This window comes from Bactrocera latifrons, unplaced genomic scaffold, assembly GCF_001853355.1.
Source record: "Bactrocera latifrons isolate USDA-ARS-PBARC rearing strain unplaced genomic scaffold, ASM185335v1 scaffold_27, whole genome shotgun sequence".
NCBI classification, from domain to species: Eukaryota; Metazoa; Arthropoda; class Insecta; order Diptera; family Tephritidae; genus Bactrocera; species Bactrocera latifrons.
In genome coordinates, this window is record NW_017536296.1 from 1920479 (window position 1) to 1933470 (window position 12992).

Here is a 12992-nt window from a genome sequence, read left to right on the forward strand (position 1 = left end):
GTCCCTTTTTAACGCCAGATGAAATTTAAATTAAATCCCCGCTGAAGTAGTCAGCATACATACTTCAACGATTGACTTGAAGTCAACTAGAGATCTAATTTTGAAAATTCTTCTAATCCTTTGAACAGCGAATCTCCTGTAAACTTAAGACAAGCTCTAGACAAGGCCAGTCAGAAGCAAAGCTAGCATTCCAGCGTCTCACTCAAGGACACTTTCATGCATTTTCCGTATGTAATGCTAGTAAGCCGGAGCCTGTCACCATCATGTAATCCCCTTGAGAATGTGTGAGTAAAAATCATGTGTATGTGTCTTTTTGTCACTTTCTCATAATCTTGGTGATGCTGCATGTTCTTAAGATATTTTATTTTTGTCTGATCCGTCAGTCAGCCTTTTAGGAAATTTAGCCTGATTGAATGCATTTCTGGCAGTCTTATCAGCTATTTCGTTTACCGTACCGTATTTAAGGAGCCACCTTACTGCAGGCACTCCATAGACAGCTTCCCTGCTTCTAATGACATTCTATCACACAATTCGTTGTGAGATTATTTGTCTTGTGCCCCAAGAGAACATTTCATTGATTGTGTACTTTATATATATATGTATATATTATATATATCTATATTTTATAGGACCGAATCTGGTAGATTGAATGGTGAAATATTCCATAAGCAATTGTCTCAAAATTAATAAATTTTTAAGCGTCATAGGCATACACATATTCTGGGGCTACTTTTTGTTAAAGATGCATTTAAACCCATCTATTTATGGGTGGAACCAAGATTCTTTCGAAACTATTTCAGATACAACTAAATTTCAAGCAATTAAACCATTGTAGAAGAACATAAAATTTAAATTCTGTAACAAACTCGCCCACTCCGCTTAACCACTCGAAAAAATCCGAGTTATCCACAAGTTGCAGCGAAAAATTACCACACCTACCTCGACTATAGTTTGTGTATATGAGTAGTTTATTTAATTTACTCAAAGCAAATAAAGTTAATTCATGCGCAAACGAATGCACAACACTTCACATGACCACTACACAAACACAAGCGCACACATCGCCCCTACAGTCACGTAAATGTGTGCGTGTGTGTGACAAGAGTGGCAAGGAAGCGACAGCGTCGGACTTGAAATGGACATGATGAACAGCAGACTTATGTTTGTACACAGCGGTGACATTATCTGACTGCCTGACTGACAGTTAGATATTTAGTCAGACAGTAGACAGCAGACATATGTACATAAAAGTAAACTTTGTTTACTTAACAAATCTGAATTTTATTCTATTTTATAATATTATACGATTTTTTAATTTTTCCGACATTCAGTGTTGCAAATGAATGACTCAGCACTCGGCTCGCCTATGCACGAATGTTGTGTTTGTGTTTTCGGTTTTCCGCTTTTGATGTGCTCTTCTCTATTTGCTATTGGATTTAGTCTACTGTCCATTGTCCACTGTCTCTGGAAAGTTTGCCGTTACTTTGTTGCGGTGGCGCAACGACTTTAGCATGCCCTAAAGCATAGTGTTCATGTTATTTAAAAATTAATTATATTTGTGCAGCGATTTTGTCGCCTTTCAACTACTGTGGATGCTTTTGATGTAAGTCGTTCGCTTTGCTGCGATTTGATTGAGTGATTTTATGTAAGCTTTTTAAATTTCGAATAGGGACCATACCTGTGGGCATGCAAAAGCTGCTTAACCATTCGCTTGCAATCAAATTGCCTTAAATGTTCATCCGCTAGGTGAATTACACTATCATGAGTATATTTTATTTTATTTTCATTTCTGGTAATGTTATTTTAAAGACTAGCGCAAAAATTAAAAAAATATAGAGTGTTTGGGACGAAAGAAGGTAAGTTAACACCGAATAGGATGAAAGAAAAAAATAGTTTAACAAGATAAAAACAAACAGGTGAGGAAGAGCTTAGTTCGGGTATAACAGAACATATCATACTCTTGCAACTTGCAATTATTAAATCCAGGAGATAGCTTTAGGTATATAAGGCGTGTTAGTTACATGGGTTCTAGGGCGAGTTTCCACCCCATTTTATTCATTTTAAGCACAAAGATGCGTTACAGAAAAACACGCTTTTTCAATTTTTTTAAGAGTACTCACATATTGCGGTATAAACTCACCCTGATATATTAATCGATTCTTTATATATATACTGGAAAGTGAAAGTTTGAAACGTAATTTAAAATTGTATTATAGGAAAAATAGGCATGATTACAGTCCAGTTTCGCCCATTTTCCCACTGTTTCTTAAAAATGTGAGAGAAATGCCACGTACCAAAGCTAATCGTAATCTGTAGGCCGAGTCCCGAGATATGTGATTTCACCAAAAAGTGGGCGGTGCCTCGTACATCGTGCAATTTTCACATCAGCTCCCTTTAAGCCGTCTATTACCATCTCGGAGGTAAAATTTAAGGCTTCTGGGGTATTTAGGTATTGATTTATTGCGCCCACACCCACTTTTTAAAAGACATTTGCCTGCGGGTGCTCCTTACTGTTGCTATTCCATTTGCAAATTACAGTTTTATTTCTTATGGCACTTTATAGGTTTTCGGTTAATGGTGATTTGTAGGCGTGGTATGGTCCGATCCCGCATACCAACTTTCATTAAGATATCTCAATTTTTATTGAAGTTACAGCTTGCAAAGACGGACGGAGGGGCGGACAGAAAAACATACAGATACCTTGAATTTGTTTTATTTTTTTAAATTTATTCTTGCAAATCATTTAATCTCCTTCAAAGTACTCCCCTCCCGTTGAAATACACTTACGCCAAAGAATTTTCCAGTCATCATAGCATTTGGAAAAATCCTCCTTCGTGATGGCCATCTGAGCCTTCTTCGATTCAGCTCTTATATCCTCTATTGAGTCAAAACGGTGTCCTCGGAGTGGTCTTTTGAGTTTGCTAAATAGCCAGAAATCAGACAAATACGGTGGTTCCGGACGATGTTTGTTGAATAAATATTCCTTGTTGACAGTTTGACCCGGCGGAGGGAATTCATAATGCACCACACCACGATAATCGAAGAAAACTGTCAACATGACCTTGATTTTTGAGCGACTTTGGTTTTTCGGTTTCGGCTCGCTTTTAGCACGATATTTGATTGATCGATTGTTTAGGGATCGTTAGCGTAGATCCAAGTCTCATCGCCAGTTATGATGAGTTTCATTATTGTTAACACGACGGTCTTTTACAGACTCGGAAAACACGCGAAGTATTAATTAAAAACTCACTGTTCAATTTGATAGTATATATATAACCCTATAACTATCTTTGGTAAGTTTTAGGTGATCAATATAATAGTTAGGTGAACAATACTATTATATTCTGCAGCAACATTTTACAAGAGTATATATACTCAGAAGCGAAGTTATTTAAATTTTTGACATAAGTTTTGAGGTTAAGTTAAAAAAAGTTTGTATCCAAAGGTTATAGATATTTTCATTACCAACAACTTTACCCTATAACTTTTTTCTATAAGACTACTAGTTTTGCCGAAAATCGATCAAACCCTTAAAAATTCAATTACGCTTTTTCTCTGCTTTTTTCCGACATTAGATTGGTGGAAATTGTTTTTATACTCTCGCAACAAAGTTGCTAAAGAGAGTATTATAGTTTTGTTCACATAACGGTTGTTTGTAAGTMATAAAACTAAAAGAGTCAKATATAGGGTTATATATACCAAAGTGATCAGGGTGACGAGTAGAGTTGAAAACCGGATGTCCGTCTGTCCGTCCGTCCGTAACGCGGACCGAAAACCTATAAAATGTCATAACTAAGCCGTAAATAAAGATATTAAAATGAAATTTGGCACAAAGGATTGCACTAAGGAGGGGCATAGTTGGACGTAATTTTTTTGGAAAAGTGGGCGTGGCCCCGGCCCCTACTAACTTTTTTGTACATATCTCGAAAACTACTATAGCTATGTCAACCAAACTGTATAGTCGTTTCTTTTAGGCATTTCCATATACAATTCAAAAATGGAAGAAGTCGGACAATAACCACGCCCACCTCCCATACAAAGGTTATGTTGAAAATCACTAAAAGTGCGTTAACCGACTAACATAAAACGTCAGAAACACTAAATTTTACGGAAGAACTGTCAGAAGGAAGCTGCATCAAGGTTTTTTTTTTAAATTGAAAATGGGCGTGGCGTCGCCCACTTGTGGACCAAAAACCATATCTCAGGAAGTACTCAACCGATTTCTATGAAATTCGGTATATAATATTTTCTTAACACCGTGATGACATGTACCAAATATGGGTGAAATCGGTTCACAACCACGCCTGAAATCTCGATTATCACTTTATCATGCGAGAGTATAAAATGTTCGGTGACACCCGAACTTAGCCCTTCCTTACTTGTTTCTTTAATGTTTGTTATATTGCATTCTATATCAATTAGTTCTTTTCCAAAAACCACAACTTTTCATATGATAAAGTATAATTTTCACATTTAGACCCTCCAAATATTCCAAAATTTATGTTAAAGTAAAAAAAACCTAAAAGAGAAGATTATGTACTATATTTGAGTGTAGTTGTAAACTTTTCATTCAATATATGCGGTCATGTTTTGTCTATTTTTCATTAACTCACTCTAAAATCATCAAACTGCCATGACTATGTAAATTTGTGAACTAAACATCAAAAACTTCTCAGACCAATAACATATGTATGTTGCATACTTATGGCCATGTGTTTATTTTTATAAATATTTATATGTGCGTGTGAGTGAGAATTTTAACAACTTTCTGCATATGTTTGGCCACAAGAAGTGTTATTATTGTGCATATACGCTTTTTATGTTCTCGGATAAAATGAAGTAAAAATCACTCGAAGAGCAACAGACACACACACACACAAAATACCCTCGAGTTTTGTCATAAATATTTATGCACAAATACACTTAAAGACCACACCGCAACGAATAAATATGCAGCCATATAAATCTAAGTGAGTGAGAGTATGTGTGTATATGCTAATGTATAGACAGCAGTTACAATATTGTATAGAATTATATTATTAACACTATCTGTGTTCCGATGTGTACTGCTTGACATCCCTGGCGGCAACTCAAATTGCTATGTAGTTCATTTAGTTGTCCCTTAAATTTGGCAAAAACATGAAAAATACATTTGAGCAGCTCAAAAAGTTGTTTGAATCTATTAAGCAGACACATTGTTGAAATTGTACTTATATTATATATAGAAACGTACATGAGTTTGTGATTGTATGGATAACATGAAATTTGTAGCCAAACTTTACTTTAAGAGGACCACAGTACTACCTGAGTTCTCTGGTTTGTTTTGTTGTTTTGAGTGTCAATCTACTTCACAAAAGTAAAAAGTTTACCTCAAATATTTTGCAAACTAAATGTGGGAAAGACTTAAGAGAGAATATTATTTGTCATTTTATTAAGTATATTTATACCCCAAACAGGGTATAGTAAGTTTGTCATGAGCTCTCCATTGCAAATAAAACCCTTTGGAAGCATATAAATATGACTGGATATATGAAGAAGATGCTCATTGTATTTACGGGATCGAATTTCTCTCTGTCAATCACTGCTAAATCGCAACAAATTCGATCGACTTCTAAAACGAATGTTTAAGTGGCCGCCTTAGTCAATATAAGTGGAATTGTGTTCGAACAGAGCAATACTAGATTATAACACATCTATTGTTGACCGAGTTTTCTGCCCCAATTTTGTCGTTTTTCTTGCAATCTTTGGCTCAAAATGATAATTTGTTGTCTGTAGTGTTTAACAGTTTCACCAGGTTTTAGAAGTCGATGATATACAATACAATCTGCCACTGCCAAGCACAGATCATTGCCTTCATTGCTCTATCACAAACCAGACACATTATAGTTTGAAGGCACTAAGCCTGGAATAGCTGTTTAAAAAAGATCTAGGTAGATTCATTAAGAGCACCAAGTATTTTAAGCGCAACCATGACACAAGATAGCAAGATTATACTAATATATAGAATATATTATATATTTATATATATATATTATATATTACATATTTTATATTATATATTATATATTATATATTATATATTATATATTATATATTATATATTATATATTATATATTATATACCATAAGAATAATTTTGAGAAAGGCAGATCGAAGGCATATCGGTTTTGTGAATAGAGAAGTTTGTTTGTTGGTAACCACATTTAGGTGTAACCCGTTGAGTTTGGAAAGAATGAAATTGAATATAAATTATCCTAGACGACTACATATATAATCCTTTATATGTTATTCAAATACAAAGAAAAATAATGGTGATTTTTTTATAAACGACAGTTCGTACAAAATTTAATCTTAGTCTGAAATTTACTACTAAAGGCTTTCAGTTTTGCTTTATGTCTTCTAAAAGACGCTTGCTGATAAAATTTAGCTCCATGGTGGTACTGTAACAAGCAAGCTTTCTGCTAATAATCCAATGAAGAACCCGATTATTGCATTTCTATTATTTATTTCAATAATACCAAGTAGCGGTATATTATGTGTAGTTTCGCTGCGAGTTCAGCAGTTTTATTTATAACATTCTAGCTGGAGTTCTGAAGATATAAAATAAAATGTTAGATTTCTTTCCCAACTACTATAGTTTTGTGCGACTACCAGCAACTTGCAGCGAATTTCCAATTCATCAAATAAAATTATGAAACACTGAAAGCAGCCATCAATTGCAGTTCACAACTGCAAATCAACAAAGTATGCCGCATACGGAAGCAGAAGCGCACAATTGGCCTTAATCGCATAACCGTAGCGCCGTGCAGAGCCAACGTGTGCAATGCCATTGCAACTGTTGGCAATTGTGCATGTGTGGTTGTGTGGTCGAGTGGTGTTTTGTGAATCAGCGGCAATTGAATTTGAGTAAATAAACCGTAATTATACATAATTTGCATGCAAATGTTGTAAATCGTATTAGGGCTTGCCATGGGGCATGTTGTTGCTGCATGCCATGGCAGTCAAACAACTTGCCACAGTTGCAAACTTTTCAATAAGAGCAACGCTGAGCATAAATTCGAATGCGTGCCATAATAAGGAAAATTAAATCAAATATTTTCACTAACAAATCCGCATGAATGTGCATTGGCGCAGTTAGAACGTGCATGAGTGGCAAGAGTTTGTGCAACATAACGGCAGCTGTGTGCTGTATGTGTGCCATATTTTTTGTGTGCATTTTGTTTGTGTTTGCACCGCGCGACCCGAAGCTTTTAAGCAATTGGAGTGTGAGCGTGCTGCGGTCGCTGCACAACTGCATATTTATGACACACATTTCGGTTTGTGTTAACACGCATTTACGCACATGTATGTGCATTTGCACTGACATGTGTTGTTATTCTCAGTGCTGCTTTAGAACATCTCGTATGCATAACCTCACTGCTCACTTTGAACTAGGCGCCACCCTTGTACTATTTAATATTATATATGGTGGATATTTCCAAGCATATATATAGGTTGTGGAATTTCATAGCATACATGTTGGCGCAATACACTACTTTAGCCCAAAGCAAACATTTTGTACGCATAAAAGAGCGGAGAGTTGCGTAGGACAGGCAGAAAAATAAAATTCTCCCGCATGACACAGCGCTTTCAACGAAATTGATTTATAAATCACGTAATGCACATAATGCAAAGACAAAGTAAAGTGCGCATAATGAGCAGAAGAGTTCTGCGTTGGTTTCTCCTACTGTGCTACGCAATTTGTATGCTTCTTGTGTGGCGGCGCAAAGTGTGGGCAACGACGAGTAACACTGACACGCATTAGCGCTGCTGTGGGCCGAGTGTTGATGTGTCGCGGCTGACGGCGGTGGCGTGGATGGCAGGTGCGTTGCGTGACTTGCAAAGTGTTCAACACACAGGGGATACACTTACGCATATGTGTAGCAGTTACTGTTGCCTATAAGGTCTAAGTATGTATGTATATATATACATATTCATACATACTTATAAGTTGACATAAATATATGCCATGGAAATCTGCTTGAACTAGACTCTAAATCAAAATTATGATATACTAAACTTTATACATTTGCAAGCATTGAAATCTTTCATGTTTTACAGTGCTTCAGTTTAATATAAAACGCAATCAGAAATTAATTTTTTAAAAAATACATAAAATTATACATAAAATATTTAGTTTTCGACATGAGTCTGGACATACATGTATGTTATTTATGCCTGGTTTCTGCTGGGTGTGTTGTGCTCATTTCAAGCAGAATTCTTCGCTAAAAGTCAGTCTGCAGAAATCAATTTCCAACGCAACTATTCCAACCAGCGTAAAGCCACACTTAGGGATAGTCAAACGGCACTAAAAGCTTATGAGGTCAAATCGATTTTAGAAAAGGAGTATATAAGACGACTGAACTGCCTATCAATTTCCAACCGTGTTTACCTGATCTGGGTGCCAGGGCATAAAAGGGTAGTCAGCAATAAGCTGGCCGACGAGACGCTCTGTGACAGGGATGGGGCCAGAACTACGCATTGCATGGGGCTCCACACTATAAAGAATGGGGAGAGAACGTGACTAGCAGCAGGTAGCAGAAATGCGCTACACCAAGTTACTAATATACAGGGCACTACAGACTCTAAAGGCACTTGTCCAAAATGGGCATAGTATCTTGCGTAAACTGCCGGTTTTGCGACATGGGAAACTCTGGAACCCCTGATTATAGATTCTCCAGCAATTTGTAGTCGCAGACTCAAGTTCCTAGGTTTCATTTATGTGGACGCGAATCACATCACTTCAGTCGCACCCGGCAAGTTCCGGGCATTGTTCCGAGGCTTCAATTATTTTCTATCTATCTGTGTGTCTATTTTCAACGATATTTTCTTAAATCTCTCAAACTTTGGTTTTCCGTGAGTCTCTCACTTATATTATATTATTTTTCAAGAAAATATCTTTATCTCAAGACAGCTCTCCATCTTGCCTACTTTATTATTTATTATGCAAATCTAATTTATTAAAAAATATAAATAAACATACAAAATTTAATTCCGTATAAATTACGTTTATTCAGTTTTCCTTTTTGTACTTATATTACTTATATATTGTCTATTTTATTTTAATAAACTAATTTATAAAATTTTTRAATATGTTGTCATAAAGTTGAAGATATATTTTCATTTTCATCTACTATGGAAACACTGTATGAATGGGCGGTGCGTATGAGTAACTTTTCTCCACGTAATTTTACGGTAGTAATAAATTTTAATCACAAAAGAATTTATATCGTAAAAACGATCACTGAAAGGAAAAGTAAAAAAAAATTCAATATTCAGTTTGACTTCTGTGAAGTGTAAAACCGCAAGCAACCCACCCATCCTAAGGGTGTTTTGTTGGTTGTGTGATTGTATTAATGGAAAATCGGAAAACACAAATTTATGATGTTTTAGTAACTGTTGACAATCTCAAGGTTCCTCTGAGGCGATATAACAATTTTGGACAACTTTATAACCTTTCGGGAAGAAAATCGAGAATCAGCGAGAAAACCATAGAAATAACTATAAAGTAGTCAGGAAAAATATTTCCTATCCTTTAATGATTCTATATAAAAGTTGGGTTTTAAGACTGCTAATGAATTTTCATAAGTTTGCTAAAACTACACTTCCCCACCTTAATTATATTTTTTTCTTAAGAAATTCGTTTATGAATAAATTCCCTTTTCTGATCCACATCCTAATAATAATCCAGTCATATTGCCTAAAAACTTCCCAAAATAATTTACAAGAAACCACAATCAAATTTTCTCCGCTGCTGCGCCTTCAGTGTCGAAATATTCAGAGCGAAACATAGTAAATGGCAGGTAACGTTGTTGCTGCCCGCATCAGCAGCTTCTCGTCGGTATTTCACTCAGGTACTCAATGTCCTTGGTTGTGTGTGCGTGCGTTAAGGGCCATAATAAAGTAGGCGCAAACTAAGTATTACTACTAAGTACGCTAAACCATGAGTCACACAGGACAGCTAAAACCTGCCGAGCTGTTCCACTGAATATCTTACGACCTGCCTATTTTCGTGCTTTTATTTGGTGTTTTTGCAGCACATGCAGAATAGAATTTTGATGGTTATGCCGAATTCTGTTGGGAGTTTCAAATGTGCAGAAACCATTTTGTGTTTAAATTTATATGTACTCAGTGGTGTGCTAAGGTCTATTTTCACAAATTTACCTTTAACTAGATAATACCATTATTTTTGGAGAATAAATGAAGGGTGAAAATGTAATGGTTGATCAGTTGTTGTTGTACCTTTTCTATTTAGTTTAGCCAATGAATTACGTAACTGCTTCTGTGTATATGTATATGTAACATTTAACTTAAGAGGTTATATATAAATAAAATTCTCAAAATATATATATATTTATTTATATAAGTTTTCTTAATGTACATATATTTAAGAAAACACACAGGAACTTTCACATCGTTCCGGTAAATATTTTCGAAGTTACACGCAAATTTGAAAAGGCGATTCAGAGTGCTTGGTGTGAATTCGAAACCTTAATTGCGCTTTTCTCAAAATGGTTTTTTTTTTTTAACGCTGGTGGCCAACAAGACTCGGGAACGGCTAAGTCAATTAGTCTCAAAATTTAACACGAACTTTCTAATTATATTTTTAGCAAGAAGATTTTTTCTTACCGATACATTATTCCTTCTATTTATTACTAGATTTAACATTAATTTAACAAATCTGTTTTGTTTTCCAATTTCAAAGAGATAGTGTTCACCGCAAAATGCCTTTTTTGAGAGGAGATCGCGGAGATTATCTATAGTTCCTTTTCCCATAAAAATTTTCTATAACCAAGTCTTAACATGCAGCTAAAAATAGAATAATGTTCGTAAAAAATTTTAGATTAATCATCTTAAAAGTTTTCTCGGAAAAACTGGAAAAAATTCTGGAAAATTCAATTTTTCCGGTCTTTAAACTGTATATAACTCCTTAAAACCGCGAATATGATCCAGAAGGAGGCAGTTTTGGGGTAGGCTACATTGATTTTATTCATTTGTAATATTTCTAAAGGGTTTGTATATTTCACGCTGTCTGTCTGTCTCTGTCTATTTTACTCTGTTTGATTTTATTAAACATTCGTGATCATTTCGCCACATTTTCAACTAATATCGTGCCGCGACCCACGGCACTTGCCTGATTTACCTTCGTGTCATTTCTGGCAAATCACATGACCTCTTCGAGCACGCTGTTTTGACTCAATTGAGGCTATAAAAGCTGAATCGAAGAAGGCTCTGATGGCTATCATGACGGAGGATTTTTCCAAGTGCTATGATGACTGGAAAATTCGTTGGCATAAGTATTACAGCGGAAGGGGACTAATTTGAACGAGATGAAATGGACAAAATTATTTTCAATTTGATCACATTAGTAAGTACTTTTTTGTCCAATTCCTCTTAGACATTTTGACACAGTTAATAAGACTTAAAAAAAAAAAAAATTAATTTTTTTTACAAGAAGTTACGAGAGGTTTTCGAATCATTCCATCAAGAACGTTGAAGCCCTCAAAAAGCAAAAACTGTAAATTTAACTTGCCCCTTAAGGTATGCTAAATTTAGAATATGTTCCACAAGCATACATCATTCATTGGTGCATGCCACTTTTGACACTGTATATAAGAATTCCGTAATATGTTATATGATATTATTTATCGAAAAATTTCTTGAGAGGTTTCCAAATCATTTTTACCAATAACCCCGAACTTCATAGAACGAGTTAAATATCCCTTTAAGGTATGTTACACTTCTTTGCCTTACTTGAACTATTTTTTGCGCTTACAAAATCTATTTTTTTTTTTTTTGTGTTTTTATATATAATACTTTTTATAAACACTGTATCCAGCTCTTTGGTTCTCAAGGTTAAGCACGTTAGGAACTTTTTTCGTTTTTTATTTTGAACCCGACAGCCTGAAAGCACGACTCTTGTGTATAAGTCCAAAACTGCACTACCAAAATTGAAAAAGTTGCGTCACAAACATGCTGGGTACAACAATAACACTGCCGCAAAGCATGTGCTTGGAGACAATAAACACATACGAGCCGTTGAATGCCAAATACAAATTTTACTTGTGTGTGCTTCCGCACCATTTTGGACTTGTGGTTGTTTGTATCGCTTGGGAGGCATTTTCATTAAAAATTTATGTAATTTCGCTTAGAGTTTATTTTATTGTTTTTTATTGTTCTTTTTTCGATTTGTTTTTTAGATGCAGTTTTACTATGAAAACTATAGTTGTGTGATTGTTAAAAAAAAATGTAGTCCGATGTTCATAAATCTCTAGTGCTTATGTCAGTCGCGCGGCTTTAGTCTCAGCTGTGCTACCTTCTCAGCATTGCTTTTTATTCACTTGTTTGTAGGCGAGTAAGCTCGCCTTTAGCGACGCATAATAGCAATGAATAAGTTATGTTTTGCGGCTGCAACAGTCGTTGCATACTTTTAGGCGTATGCGATACGGGGGATGGAAGTTTTGTTTGTCATAGATTTATTTACATTTTTTATGTTTTTTGCAGAAGTATTAACTTTTTTGCCAGCAGCTTAGTGCTTTCAAATCGCTCGTGCGCTAAGCTCGCAAAGCATACGTTTAGGCGTATCAGCCTAAAACATTCATCAATTCATAATTATGGCTGTAAGTATTGCGAAAATCCACCACGGTCATATTTTAATATTGTTTTTTTTTTTTTTGCGTTTTTGTGCTATTTGCTTTATTCCATCAGCTAATAACTAGTATTTAGTAAACATTTACATATACAGTATTACTTACATCGCATTGTGATGACGAAATATTTTTCAGGTTCAAACGAAACACGCGATCCCTGTGGAGACATAAAAATCAGTTAATATCGATAAAAACCAATAAATCGCCGCCGCTGTGGTCGGTATTGAGCTTATTGGGGTTGCTGTCGCATTAAAAGTGCCTCACTGTGGTCATAACTTTGATTTTATGTAGTGGTAGCGATTT

At 35.3% G+C, this 12992-nt stretch overlaps 1 protein-coding gene across 2 annotated transcripts in view; it reads right to left on the minus strand.

Moving 5' to 3' along the window:
- Nucleotides 1–12992, minus strand: part of LOC108969949 (semaphorin-2A) — a 180233-nt gene that overhangs the window by 33382 nt on the left and 133859 nt on the right. For both annotated transcript variants that reach the window (XM_018935000.1, XM_018934999.1), the window contains one exon: nucleotides 12795–12846. In XM_018935000.1, coding sequence (XP_018790545.1) covers nucleotides 12795–12846 — 52 coding nt within the window. The remainder of the gene's footprint in view (nucleotides 1–12794; nucleotides 12847–12992) is intronic.